Source organism: Lacerta agilis, chromosome 6, assembly GCF_009819535.1.
Source record: "Lacerta agilis isolate rLacAgi1 chromosome 6, rLacAgi1.pri, whole genome shotgun sequence".
Lineage (NCBI taxonomy): Eukaryota > Metazoa > Chordata > Lepidosauria > Squamata > Lacertidae > Lacerta > Lacerta agilis.
In genome coordinates, this window is record NC_046317.1 from 92,371,529 (window position 1) to 92,386,802 (window position 15,274).

The 15,274-nt window shown below is 46.3% G+C and overlaps 1 protein-coding gene across 1 annotated transcript; it reads right to left on the reverse strand.

Moving 5' to 3' along the window:
• Window positions 1–3,225: 3,225 nt before the first annotated feature.
• On the reverse strand, window positions 3,226–12,172 carry PDRG1 (p53 and DNA damage regulated 1). The gene is made up of 5 exons (XM_033153861.1): window positions 11,939–12,172; window positions 10,880–10,955; window positions 7,270–7,344; window positions 5,747–5,827; window positions 3,226–3,681 (listed from the first exon to the last, which is right to left on the reverse strand). Exons 1-5 carry the CDS (start codon window positions 12,140–12,142, stop codon window positions 3,599–3,601), a joined length of 519 nt encoding a protein of 172 aa, XP_033009752.1. The 5' UTR covers window positions 12,143–12,172; the 3' UTR covers window positions 3,226–3,598.
• Between the last annotated feature and the right edge of the window lie 3,102 nt (window positions 12,173–15,274).

The window sequence follows — 15,274 nt, forward strand, 5'->3', positions numbered from 1 at the left end:
CATGCCCCTTTTGTTCTTGACTAGAGAATAATGTTATGGGGTGGCAGAGAGGCAGAGCACACCAGAACAACCTGCTGGTGCTCGATAACTGTTCCCCTGGGAGCGCATCCCTTCCTTCCCTTTTGCACACTCACCGCTATGAGGAATGAAGTTGAAACTAAAGAATCTAAGCTTACAGATCTAGAACAAGCCTGCCATGTTACAGGATTTAACTATTTGGAGATAACTATCTCACAACCAAAGCACAAGGCTTCGGTGGATGGGTTTGCTCAGGTTCCAGTTTAAAGGTAGGATATATACATACAGTGGTACCTTGGTTCTCAAACTTGCCGTATTTTTCGCGCCATAGGACGCACCGGACCATAGGGCGCACCTCATTTTTAGAGGAGGAAACAAGAAAAAAAATTCTGGTTTTCCTCCTCTAAAAGCCCTGTTTTTGTTTGTTTGTTTGTTTGAGGATCAGCTAAAAGTTTTGCAGCTGTTTTTGCAAAGGCAAAAGGCCTTTTTTTTAGGATCAGCTAAAAGTTTTGCAGCTTTTTTTGCAAAGGGAAAAGCCCTGTTGGGTTTTTTTTTTAGGATCAGCTAAAGGTTTTGCAGCTTTTTTTGCAAAGGGGGAAAAGCAAAGCTCCTTTTGCAAAGGGGGAAAAGCAAAGAGGAAAAGCCCCATTTTTATGGGGTTCAACTCACATTTCTGCAGCTTCTAAAGGAAAGGGAGCCTTTTCTACAGTTTCCAGACAGATAATCTAATCAGCCAGTCACGTGTCCTGGGGAAACAAACAACCTCCCTCTGCAGCAAATTCAACAAAGGAGGGCGGGGCTGAAAGGGAGCCGGGTCTCTTATCTCTCTCCCGATCTCTTGCTGATCAGCTGCTGAGCGGGGTCCTTTCAACACTCCCTTTTCTCTTTGTAAAATAAAAAGCACAAACTGCTTTTGGCCCCTGGGCAATTCAGCTCCAGGGAACACCATTCGCTCCATAAGACGCACAGGTATTTCCCCTTACTTTTTAGGAAGTAAAAGGTGCATCTTATGGAGCGAAAAATACGGTGATCTGTTCCGGAAGTCTGTTCTAAAACCAAAGGGTTCCAAAATCAAGGCACGCTTTCCCATAGAAAGTAATGCAAAATGGATTAACCCGTTCCAGACTTTTAAAAAACACCCCTAAAACAGCAATTTAACATGAATTTTACTATCTAACGAGACCATTGATCCATAAAATGAAAGTAATAAACCATGTACTGCAGTCACACAATCAATCAGTAGCTGAACTAGGTCCCACACAGTCACACACACAAAAAACCAAGAAAGCCGCAAAAACAAAAAAGCAAAATAAATAGCAAAAACAGGCAGACATCAGTGTAACACTCAAAACGGAAGTGTGGCACTCAAATCGGAAGCATAACACTCAAAACAGAGCATGTTCAGCTTTCGAAAAAAGTTCACAAACAGGAACACTTGCTTCCGAGTTTGCAGTGTTTGGGTTCCAAGTTGTTTGAGTACCAAGGCGTGGATTGTGTACGGAGAATCCCCTGCTTTTCTCAGGAAGCAGAATAGAGTTTGAGCCTGGCAGCAGGAGCGACACAGGGGTGTGTGGGGTGGAGCCAGGAATAGCACTTGCAGAGTGCAGATGCAACTGGGCATCATTCACCCCTCTCCAGTGAGATAAGGTGATCTCAACACCGCTTCTGAGGGTGAGCGCACATTGCTTCCACCACATCATGGACGGCCACTTGATGGCTGGTCTTGTGAATGCTCCAAGAGCCCAGCTCACCTACGAGTTTGGGCTCAACAGGCATTTTGAAAGTTTCAAGACACAGGAAAACGACAGCAGTGATAAGAAGTCTGTGGGCCTCCACATGCTACTCCCGAGGTTAAAGAACCTTTTAATGAGGGTGAAAGGGGAGAGTGCAAAATATGGTCTGAAGCTCAACATCAAAAAAACTAAGATCATGGCCACTGGTCCCACCACCTCCTGGCAAATAGAAGGGGAAGAAATGGAGGCAGTGAGTGATTTTACTTTCTTGGGCTCTATGATCACTGCAGATGGTGACAGCAGTCACGAAATTAAAAGACGCCTGCTTCTTGGGAGAAAAGTGATGACAAACGTAGACAGCATCTTAAAAAAGCAGATACATCACCTTGCCGACAAAGGTCCGTATAGCTAAAGCTATGGTTTTCCCAGTAGTGATGTATGGAAGTGAAAGTTGGACCATAAAGAAGGCTGATCGCTGAAGAATTGATGCTTTTGAATTATGGTGCTGGAGGAGACTCTTGAGAGTCCCATGAACTGCAACAATATCAAACTTATCCATCCTTAAAGAAATCAGCCCTGAGTGCTCACTGGAAGGACAGAACCTGAAGCTAAGGCTCCAATACTTTGGCCACCTCATGAGAAGAGAAGACTCCCTGGAGAAGACCCTGATGTTGGGAAAGATGGGGGGCACAAGGAGAAGGGGACGACAGAGGATGAGATGGTTGGACAGTGTTCTCGAAGCAACTTGCATGAGTTTATCCAAACTGCGGGAGGCAGTGGAAGACAGGCATGCCTGGCGTGCTTTGGTCCATGGGGTCACAAAGAGTTGGAGACTACTGAACGACTGAACAACAACAAAGAACGGAATCCGAACAGTGGAAGGCACCAGCGGCAGGAGGCCTCATTAGGGAAAGGGCGCCTCGGTTTAAGAACAGTTTCGGTTTAAGAACAGACTGCCAGAACGGATTAACTTCGTAAACTGAGGTACCACTGTATTGGTTAATGTGGTCATTTAATGTACAGGATGAAGCTTATTTTGGGAGTGGAGAAGTTTGCCACCTACTGGTAACGCAAGGTGCAGGCTGAAAGAGCTCACAACTTTGTTACTCTATAGGGAGTCATGGCGAAGCCAGGATTCCCAGGCTCGATTACCTTGACTTAAACCAATTATCAGCGCGTACAATTCCATACAGCATGCCCAATTTTAAGCTGGAAGAAGCTGTGCAGAAGTGCCAGGTGTTTGGCAGGAGCTGAGGGAGGAGGCAAGCATTCCCAGCTGTGCCATTTGGCGTTTTCGCACACCTGGCTCACAACCCGCTTCCCACAGCAAGACAGCCTGTTGGGCAAAAGGGGCATGTGTGGCTTTCTGGGCTTTGTGCCCAGAGTTTTAACACGTAGGAATTGATGAGCTTGGGCGAAGAATCTTAACACGAGAGCAAGCTGAACAAAAGAACACTTTCCATTGTCACACAGCTTTTGGATCTGAGCATACAATTTATTAGTACAAAGACGTGTGCATTCGTGTCCTGTTCCTGCCACTTAATTTCCAGTGGTTGGAATTCAGCAGCCCATCTTACGACGACAACATTGCAACCTCTTACTCTTCGGGCTTCAATGCTTGTGCTTCAGCCAGACTGTCAAAACTGCAGAAGGACAACAGGTTGAGCATTTTGCTTCACCCAAGCCCAAACCTCTCCAACAAAGGATGCCAAGGGATCAGATGCTCAACAGCTCAGGAAACAACCTTCTTCAGGCATATGCGAAGCTGCCTTTTGAAAAGCGAGGAGTTCTCTCGAGTTTTTTTTCTGTGCAGGAGTCGGCTGCTAAATCCCCACCAGGAAGCCGCTTCAACCATCCACCACGTTTCTCATGAACCGCATCTCTTCGGCGCTCAAGGGCTTCAGGCTGTAGCCTTTCAGCTCTGGCTTACCTTAGGAAAGAGCAAGGAGATGTACAGTGTTAGAAAGGTTGGGAAGAGCCACAGTAGAAGCACCAGCCGAGCCACTGGGGAATTTCCAGGTTCCTTTGCAAAGTGTGGCTTTGGCCCCCTTGCCTGGATTGCCGGGGACTAGATGTACCATCACTGCCTGTGAAGTGCTCAACGGTAAAGGACAAACATTTGGCCCAAGATGCTTAGAGCTGGGACAAAGGTGAGCAAATACAGTTTGAATTGATTCAGTTTCTGCCAAAGGACGCTCAGAAGACTACAGCCTATTTGGTGGGGGACGGGGGAAGGAAAGAAGGAGCCTGCTCTGGAATAGCATGAGGGACTTGGCGACCTTCAGGCCTTGCAGCTTTATGAACTGTCAATAAGGGATGAAGGAGAAAAAAAAAACATTCCACTGTGGCAATGCGGCTGAAGCTTTGCTTAATGATGCATCCTTGCTTGGACACTGATAGTAGGGTAGGAGGGAAAGGGATTTAGATGGTGGAAACCATACAGATTAGGTGATGCACCCTTCACACAGCTAACCATTGTGTGAATGAATTTCAAAAGGTACACGGCAGGTGGGGGAACCCCGTGCCCCTCCTCCCACAATGGAAGTTTAAAACCTTTCACTCCATGCTGCGATCCCAAATTAGATCTCCCCTCCCCCCAAAAAACCCTGCTATTTGCGTTGAAAGAAAAGCTTCGATTGGCAGAAATAGGAGCATTTACTCCAGTGCAAATAGTAGGTATGTGGAGCCTGACCCCAGGTCGAGACTGCTACAGGGGTGGCCAAGGTGAAAACCTCACACTAGGATTCTGATTTTAACTCATTTATAGCTTTCCTTTATACTTTGTTGGAAGCTGTCTAGAGTGGCTGGGGCAACCCTGTCAGATGGACATGGTACAAGAAATGTTTTTGTTGCTGTGGTTCGGCAGAAGCCCTTTCTTACAATTGTCTCATTCCGTGGAGGAAACACTTTTGACCACAAAGTAGGCTGTTCAAGAGCACTCCCCAGCAGTAGAGAAGCTCCAAGGTCTTCTAGGTCTCTGCCAGGTCTCATGGCTGCCTGGTTGATATTGACCAGTGACAGGGCCTTTTCAGTGGCAGTTCCCCATTTGTAGAATGCCCTCCCGGATGAGTTGCACTTGTCTCCCTCATTACTGACTTTCGGGGGAAATCTCAAAACGTTCCTGTTCACCCAGACATTTGATGGTTGAAAGACATCGTCCCTGAGATCACTGTTCTTAGAGCGCTGCGTGGTTGTTGTATTTCTTTTGTTTGATTATTGATGTGTTTGCTGCCCTGAGGTCCTTTGAGAGGAAGGGCAAGATCTAAACTAAACCAATAAAATTACCCTGCCTCGCCTCAGCTTCCACTACATCTCCTCCGCCCCTTGCTTAGCTTATAGAGAATACACCAATAAGTAGACTTGAACCAGCCTATTCTCAGATATTTAGAAGCATACACCTGTTCTTAAAAGAATAATCCTGCTCACCCGAAGAAGAAGAGTTTGGATTTGATATCCCGCTTTATCACTACCCGAAGGAGTCTCAAAGCGGCTAACATTCTCCTTTCCCTTCCTCCCCCACAACAAACACTCTGTGAGGTGAGTGGGGCTGAGGGACTTCAGAGAAGTGTGACTAGCCCAAGGTCACCCAGCAGCTGCATGTGGAGGAGCGGAGACGCGAACCCGGTTCACCAGATTACGAGTCTACCGCTCTTAACCACTACACCACACTGGCTCTCAAACGAAACCATTATGGTTATCCCAAACCACTATTGCTTATCAAGATGGCATGAAGAGTGGAGGCAAGAAGGCAACTTCTAAGCCAGGCATAGGCAAACTTGGCCCTCCAGATGTTTTGGGACTACAATTCCCATCACCCCTTACCACTGGTCCTGTTAGCTAGGGATCATGGGAGTTGTAGGCCAAAAATAAAATAAAATCTGGAGGGCTGAGTTTGCCTATGCCTGTTCTAAGCCCTGAGCACTTGATCAAGAGCCAACCCATTGCGGGTTCCCCCTCAAGCACAGCCACATTATTCCAGCCTGTCTGGCAAATACCTTGAGCTTCCAAGAGACGGTTGACCTTCACTTTCAACTCCTTCCGCAACTTGCCTATTTCTTCATCTAGGAGTTCTTGGTCTGGAGAAAAAGCAGAGGGTGTGACATGTCACCTGGAAGATTTAAGACTCACTACCTGAATTAACCCATATTACTCCCTGCTTTGTCTCTCAGTTGCAAGCACTGTGGTAGAAGGACTCTTTCTCCGCATCGGAAAGCTCGCCGTTGTGTTGTATTAAGATGCCGCCCCCCCTTTCAACTCATTACATACACCCATTTAAGCTTCAGTTTAAACCAGTATGAATTACATCTCACTGCAGACTACAAGCCAAAGATTATTATTTACTGCAACTAAACACAACAATTTGGGGACATCTCTTGCACACCAACAATTTCAATAAAATTCCAACACAGGGATTTTGCTGTACACTACTAGTACTAATTACACAAATACTAAACTAATACAATCGTACCTCGTGTTACGATTGCTTCAGGTTGCGTTCGTCACGGGATACGAACACGCCGAACCCCGAAGTACTGAACAGGTTACTTCCGGGTTCAGCAATTCGCGCATGCGCACACGCAAAATGACGTCACGCGCATGCACAGAAGCGCTGAATCGTGTTGCGCACATGCGCAGACGTGGCACTTCAAGTTGTGGAGGTACCACTGTACATTGTTGTAAACTGCTGTCATATATTTCTATGATACAACAGCATAAAATTATTTTTATAAATAAATACAAATAAATAAAACAGTTGCATTTGAAAGGAGGATGGGATTTTCCCTCAAGGCTGGCTGGGTAACAGTTCAGGGGCTCTGTGTAATGTACAATTTGGCTGATTTGATTCAGTCACTTTAGGCCTCAAAAGTTGTTGTTATTTAAATTATTTAGATTCTCTAGAAACACACAGTTAATACGACGTTGTCCCCATCTTCAAAAAGGGGGAGAAAGAAGACCCAGGTAACTACCGACTGGTCAGCTTGACATCGATACCAGGAAAGGTCCCTGGGCAGATAATTAAACGGTTGGTCTGTGAGCAGTTAGAAAAAGATGCTGTGATTACTAAATCCGAGCATGGGTTTCTCAAAAACAAGTCATGGCAGGTTAATCTCATTTCTCATAGAGTTACAAGCTTGGAAGATCAGGGGAATGCTGTGGACGTAGTGTATCTTGATTTCAGTAAGGCTTTTGACAAAGTCCTCTTTCCCCTTCAGTGGCCAGTTGCTCAGCTTCCTCCCCCCTCTGCCCCTGGGGACAATTATCCCCCAACCGGCACCTTGAGAATCTCAGCTTTCATTTTAAATAATATCAAGCTGGTTGACAGGCCTCATAATTGTAGGGTGCGGGCAAAAGTTTGGCAGCATGTGACAAAACTTTAGAAGCTAGCATACACTCAGACAGCATCTACTACATTAGCACAAAGCTAAAGGGAACCAAGATGATGAACTGCAAATCGACTTGGCTCCCAGAACCACAGATTTTTCCAAGCAGATGACAGAGAACATAACTGGGCTCTTACCTCTCTGCAACATGTCCTTGGTTTTTGCTTTCCCAAACTGCACAAACATGCTCCCAAAGCAAACCATGACTTTATCTGAAAAAAAGAAAACGAATCTGCATTAAAGAATCATAGAATTGTAGAGTTGGAAGGGATCCCGAGGGTCATCAAGTCCCACCCAATGCAATGCAAGAATCTCAACTACAACACCCATGGCAGATGACCATCCAATCTCTGCTTAAAAACCTCCAAAGAAGGGGAGTCCACAACCTCCTGAGCGAGTCTCTTCCACTGCTAAACAACTCTTTCCGTCAGAAAGTTCTTCCTAATGTTTAGCTGGAATCTCCTTGCTTGTGATCTGATTCCATTGGTTCGGGTCCTACCCGATTACCTAAAGCATGCATGGCCAAACTTGCCCCCCCAGCTGTTTTGGGACTACAACTCCCATCACCCCTAGCTAACAGGACCAGTGGTCAGGGATGATGGGAACTGTAGTCCCCAAACAGCTGGAGGGCCAAGTTTGGCCATGCCTGACCTTAAAGCTCATGAACACCTTTAGCAGGCTCATTTCTAAGTCTCCTCATTATAACAACCACCTAACAAAATAAATATACCCAGATCTGCCCTACCCATCACCAAACTGGAAGCCATATTCAACTAACTTGTTGTGCTAGTGGACGTCAGCGTGGGAATTCTCACTAGCACAACAGGACTTTACCCCACCTTTCCTCCCTCTGTGCCCTCCTCAACTCTGCTCAAGAGGGCTGGGAGAACCCCCACAACAGCACGTGGGGTGGTGGTGGTGAGGGGGAGATGGTTCAACTGGGCAAGCAGAAATTCCGGGGCTGACAGAACGGTCTCTTTAGCACTACACTTGAATGCAGTCCCGTTGGTGGGGCTGGGATGGGAGGAGGTCAATGGACGCTGAAAAAGCTGCCTGAGAATGAGAAATATTCCACAAGGGGTAAAGCAGACACTGTAGTTGGACAAAGACGCAGCACAAAGGCCTGGCCTAAGACGGGCATGAAGCAAAGCACCATCGCAGGCCCAGCGCATTTATTCCGCCTTGCCCTCATTAATGCAAAAGGCTTGCTGCGTGTGAGAGAAGCCAGGCAATTTGCTGAGCACAATCTTTCCCCGGGGAGAAGAGGAGACGCGGCTGCCACTTGCGGCAGACATTAGTCACCCAACTTAACGTGTCACCAGAAAACATTTGGATAGGACGGGCAGGCTCAGGGCTGGCAGCGAGGGAGCGGGGAGCCAGTGCAATTTGTGAAATGTAACAGTAACTATTATAAGTTATCACTAAACACTACAGTTACTGCACTGTTTCCCGTATTGGCATCTGCATTTATAGTTACCAGCAGCCCTGCAAAAATTCATGACGCAAAAGCCGTGACTGGGATCAGGCTGATTCCCTGTCCTGCTACTAAGCAGGATTATGAAACTTCTGCTGTCTGCTCTATGGAGCTGATACCGAGAGAAAAAAGAGAAACTGCAATTCTTCTGACCTTATAAAGTGATTTATTTATACAGGTGTGGAGGGAAATGATCTAGTTACTAAGAGACAGCCCCACAGAGCTGAAGACCTATTTCAAATTTCCAAGAACTCTGCATCACATTTCTAGGTGTTCAGATGATTCCACCCCCACCCCCACCTGAGTGTACCAAATCCCAAAACAATACAAATGCAATCAATTTGAACAAAGCCTAACAAATATAGAAAGTCTAAGGCAAAATCAAAAAGTGGTTGTAACATTTCCAGAAGAGGTATGGCAGTCCGTCAAGTAACTCGGTCCTGAGCTGTGTAGGGCCTTATAGGAACTTGTCGTAATCACGGTGCATTCAACTTCTACAGCAGCATCTGCAGCCAATTACTCATTTCTAAATTATGAGCTTGTTTCTCACTTCATGCTGGGATGACCATCTTAGGCTCTCTTACAGTGCATGAAGGAGACAGCTGCATTTGATAAGCTTGCTCTAGTCAAAATGCTCAAGAAGAAATGAAAAAGTTATTCCACATAACAAAATTGCCCTTGCTGTTATCTGACTTCTTTCCATCGCATCCTTCAAAATAATGCTGGCTTAGCAAGGGGCAGTTTATATTAGGTTTAGTTCTGGGATGCCTACAGTGGCATCTACAGTTATAGTTCAAGCAGTAAATAATAAAATAGGCGGAGGTCAGAGAAAATGCAGGAGTCTCAAGACAATCTAGATTCAGCATAGAGGCATATAGGACATCGAAATTGCAGGAACAAATGTGAACTTCATTCACAAGTAAACAGACCTGTGTGGCCAGAGTACCAAGTTCAAATCACTTCTCCATGCAAGAGGTCTTGGGAACTCCTTAACTGTCAGCCTTATGTAATTTACAGGACAGTTGCAAGGAAAACATGCTAAATCTGGGGTCCTTGGAGAAAGTTACATTTATTGTGGGAATATGTTTTGTAGGTGCCCTTGCACCTGTGCTTATTTATATTTATTTATGCTTGTTTATGTTTACTTGATGATATCCTTCCGCCTTGGAAGGAAGGGTAAAAAAGGGGATCCGACAGGCAGTTCGCTGCATGGATCCCTCCGCGGGTAAAAAAGGCTCCAACTTTAAATAAGGTAACGGTTGTTAGTCTTCTTCCCGCCTAAACCTAGCACGGTAACAGGACTGCAATTGGTTGTTATGCTTGTTATGACGTTGGTTGATCTTCTAATAAATAGTAGCCGCTCCCTGTTTGTGGTGTGGAGAAAGCGCGAGGCAAGTCGAGTAAGAACATCGTTGCGTGGCAAGCACAGAGAGAAAGAGAAACTGAAACCAACCACGCAGGGTAGCAGCAGGCTTCTTCACCAGACTGCAGTCTCCGTTGTATTTATTTCATTTTCGTTTTTACTTTAAAACCTTTTATTTGGCCGTCTAGTTTTTGGCCACCTTTTAGTTTAGTTCTTCTTATTTTCCAGAACATCTTCGAACTCACAGACGCTCTCAGAAGACTCACGAGGCATCAACAATCTGAACTCACAATCTCAACCTTCAGATTCGAGCCAGCGGACCCTTTTTCACGGCGCGGTGGGAGCAGGGCTCCAGAATTATCGGCCGTCCCATCCGCAGGCTGACCCCATAGCTGGTGCCCATTAGGCATTGGCTATCCCCACAATTTATGTTCTGCTTTAACAAAGAAACTTACAAAGCAAGCAGCACAGCACAAGGTTGCCCCGGCACATTGGTATTATTGGAACCCTGGTACACAGTGCCAGGTGCCATATGCTTCTGGGAAGCAATGGGTTTCTGTAGACCCGGCTTCCTCAAACTCGGCCCTCCATATGTTTTTGGCCTACAACTCTCATGATCCCTAGCTAGCAGGACCAGTGGTCAGGGATGGTGTGAACTGTAGTCTCAAAACATCTGGAGGGCCGAGTTTGAGGAAGCCTGCTGTAGACAGACCGAAAAGGGACAAGAGACTATCAGCTCAACAACAGCACACACAATATGCGCACAAAGGAAGTGCAAGGTTCAGACCCTGGTATCTCCTTTTATAAGCATCTCAGGTGGCAGGTTGGGAAAGGCAGACTGCACTGGAGAACTGTTGCCAATTACAATGGACTGCAAAGACAGCCTGTGATGTTCGAAAAGACCTCTCACCTGAAGTCTCCATGTCCTTGCTCAGGGCCCTCAGGGCCTCCCGGTTCTGATTTTGTTTCAGACCCAGATCCACAATCTAAGAGAGAAATAGGGGGAAAAAACCTTCAGGGTGTGTCACAAGAAGATTACAGTGAAGGCCAGTTCACAAGTGCTCCCCTGATCCCCATGTTGTATTTTTATTTTGTTCTAACTCAGGCATAGGCAAACGCTGCCCTCCAGATGTTTTGGGACTACAACTCCCATCATCCCTGACCACTGGTACAATTAGCTAGGGATGATGGGATTTGTAGTCCCAAAACACCTGGAGGACCGAGTTTGTTCTAACTGTTCCTAAGGCCTCACAGATAAGAAATCAATACAACCAGCAAAATTTATGATCTTAAAAAACACACACACCCTCAAAGCAGTTACAAAAAAACGACAAAGCAATAAAATTATCGCTAGGAGAAATTAACAACAGTAATCTGAAGTTTTCAAAAAGTTAAAACAATAAGACTAAAAAAAAAACCAGATTAAAACACGCACCAACTTTCTAAACACCTGGGCAGCCTTGCCTAAATAAGTGAACAAGGGAGGCATTCGTGGTCAGTTCCGGCACCTCTTTTTCTAGGAAAAAATAGCACTGATAATAATAATGATGATGATGCGTGATCCTCGGCCGAAGGCGGCATAGAAATGTAATAAATAATAACAGCAGCTGGTCGTCCAAATGTTGTGGGACTATAAGTCCCATCATCCCTGAAGGCATCTGGGGCGGAGGAGGGGACACAGGTTTAGAAGAAGGGAATGCACACAAAACCTATGGGGGATAATAATAATAATAATAATAATAATAATAATAATGAATGAGCAAGCAAGCAAGCAAGCTAAGGCAGCCTCCGCCCACCTGGAAGCTGAGGAAGACTACCATTGCCATGAACGTGAGCTTAACCATTACCTGCCCTATACTTTTTTAGGAGGGCGGTAGAGATGGGGGAGATCGAGGGGGTGTCTGGGGCGGGAAGGGGGCGTCCGGTCCCTCCTCTCCCCCCCCCCCTCTCCTCCCGCGCCGAGGCCTACCTGCTGCCTCCCGCCCATCACCTCCTCGGCCAGCTCCTCCACCTCCGCCAGCACCCGGAGCGCCAAGTCCGGCTCCAGCTCGCCCATCGCGGCCCGGAGGTAAGGGGAGCCTCGGAGCGGAGGGAGCCCGAAGGAGGCGGAGAGGCCTAGTCGGAGGCCGTTCCGCGCAGGCGCCTCGCCTGCCTCCAGGACGGCGGTAACCATGGCAACCCGGCTAGGCCCGGCCCGGCTCCTTCGGGCCTCCGCCGCCGCCTCCTTTCCTCTTCCCCCGGTTCCGCCGTTGGAGTCCCGGCCCCGGGCGAGTCGGTAGCTGGCTAGCTTCCCTGCACCGTCCCGCTACCGGTTGGCCCTCCTGATAGCGAAAGTTGCTCCGTTGAAACTTCATGGCTTTGCTGCTCTTCCGTGGGAAATGCCGCTTTGTTTATACAGTATATCGCATTTATATCTCTCTCCGAAAAGGGCGCAAAAGTGGGGCAGATGGGTCGCCTCTCCCCGCCCCGTGGCTTGCTTGCTTGTATTTTTCTTTTTCTTTTTAAAGCAGCAAGTAAAAACAGTAATAAAAATAGCACAAGAATTGCAAGTTTGCACTGAAAATGCAAGCAGAACTTGCCTGACATCATTTATTTGTTTAAAATTCAATTTATATATCGCCCTTTCTCAGTGCATGCACACAAAAGCTCATACCAAGAACAAACTTAGTTGGTCTCTAAGGTGCTACACTACGGGACTATTTTTTAATATATATATATATATTTACATTGCAGAACATCAGTGATAAAAAAGAATAAAAAGAAACTGACAGACAGCCTAATAATACAAATACAAATAATGCACAAATCCCACAGCTAAAAGAACTCTTATTTTTAATTTAAATGCTTATTGTCCTCAACGCCATGAAAAAGGGGTTTTACAGTTTTGAAATAAGTATTGCAAGCAGGGGAAGTTTAGACATAAAAGGAACCCAGAAAGGGAAGTTGAGGGAAGTCAGGGGGGGTGGATATGGGGAATTCAATTTGGTAGTATTTGTTATGATGTGATTGTGATAAAAATGTAAAAACCAATAAAAACTATTTTAAAAAGGAAGGGAGGGAGGGAGGGTGGGTGGGTTTTCTGGGGGCGGGGGGGGCTTCATTTCAGGGTATACTTGGCGGCGGCATTTCCCAAGAAGGCCTGCCACTGAGTCAGCACCCATGTTATCCACATACAACAGCCCTGTGAAGTAGGTTGGGCTGAGGAAGGTCACCCCCATTGAGCTTCATGACTGAGCGGGGGATTTGAACCCTGGTCTTCCTCCAGGTCCTGGTAGTCTGACCCTATTGCACCACGATGGCTCTCCAGCCAGGCCCAATGCGAGACCAAGGCTGCAGCCCCTTACCTGGGAGTAAGCTCCGCACTGAATTCAATAGGACTGGCTTCTGAGTAGACACATAAACCTTCATAGTATTTAAAGGGGGTGGCTTTTGAGGAGGGGTCCGAAGGAAGAGGGGGTGAGCTCTAGAGAGCATTTGGAGCAGCAAGGGAGCATGTTCAGAATTACGTATGTTATAAGAATTTAAGGTCTCAAATATATAAATAAAATGTTCATAAATGTACAAGGCAAACACATACGTAAATATATAAACCACATGTCTGAAACAGTACAGGAAGACAGTCCTGAAACAATTTGACTCTCCCAAATTGACCTCAAATGTTTCTCTGCAAGGAGGGAGGAAATGGGAAAAATTGCAATACCTGGGCAGCCTGTGACCTGGATTCAGGAACTACGGTAAGTATTTACCATCACAAAAGAATGGCCAGGCTGCCCAGGTAATGCAATCAGTGACCATTATCAGGTATCCTGGCAGGCAGGATTTCCGCTGTAGATCGCTTCCTGTGATGTATTTCTGCTGTAGACCGCCACTTCAGTGATGTATATGTATATACTGTATTGGGTGGTGGCCTTGAGCTACAGGGCGGCAATTTCAAAAGTCTATATAAGGGCTTGCATACCAATGTCCGGGGTTCCTCCTCCCTCTTGCGTGGGGGGAGGTGAGCACCCTGTTGCAACAGTTTAATGAAGATCAGGCTTACTAGCTGCTTTGCTTCTCAGTGTTCTCTGGTTGGCCTCTGTTATTTCCTCCTACCGATAGGGAACCCACTTAAGGACTCTATACGGGTTCTTGGATACCCCATAAGGGAAAAGGAAAAGATTTTGTTTACAACATGTAAGAGACCAGTTGAAGGGGGCAGAATTGCAGGAACAAAACTAGAGGAACTTGCCTGGGAGCTTTGGAAGAATAAAGGGCAGAAAGGTAAGCTGGTTATTTCTTCTTCTTTGGCAATCACTCGTAGCCAAATAAGATTGTCTTCCAAGAACATGGTCTTAACAGTAAGTGACTTTGGAGGCCAATTCTAGATCCACATATCCTTCCACAGTTGGGACATAGGTTTCCAGGTGGGAGTTGATCATGGAAGCCTTCCTCTTAGCAAATTTCTCCCTTTCGTCCTGAGTTTGAGTGTCTTCAAAACCCATGACACCTTTGGCAAAGGCTGTTCTCCAACTGGAGCGCTTGCAGGCCAGTGTTTCCCAATTATAGAATCATAGAGTTGGAAGAGACCCCAAGGGCCATCCAGTCCAACCCCCTGCCAAGCAGGAAACACCATCCAAGCATTCCTGAAAGGTGGCTGTCAAGCCTCCGCTTAAAGACCTCCAAAGAAGGAGACTCCACCACACTCCTTGGCAGCAAATTCCACTGCCGAACAGCTCTCACTGTCAGGAAGTTCTTCCTAATGTTTAGGTGGAATCTTCTTTCTTGTAGTTTGAATCCATTGCCCCGTGTCTGCTTCTCTGGAGCAGCAGAAAACAGCCTTTCACCCTCCTCTATATGACATCCTTTTATATATTTGAACGTGGCTATCATATCACCCCTTAACCTTCTCTTCTCCTGGCTAAACATACCCAGCTCCCTAAGCCGTTCCTCATAAGGCATTGTTCCCAGGCCTTTGACCATTTTGGTTGCCCTCTTCTGGACACGTTCCAGCTTGTCAGTATCCTTCTTGAACTGTAGTGCCCAGAACTGGACACAGTATTCCAGGTGAGGTCTGACCAGAGCGGAATACAGTGGTACTATTACCTCCCTTGATCTAGACGCTATACCCCTATTGATGCAGCCCAGAATTGCATTGGCTTTTTTAGCTGCTGCATCACACTGTTGACTCATGTCAAGTTTGTGGTCTACCAAGACCACAAACTTGACATGAGTTTATACTACATTTTCAAAGTTTATACTACATTTTCAAAGATTTGCCTTGAGACAGTCTTTAAACCTCTTTTGTTGACCACCAGAATTACGCTTT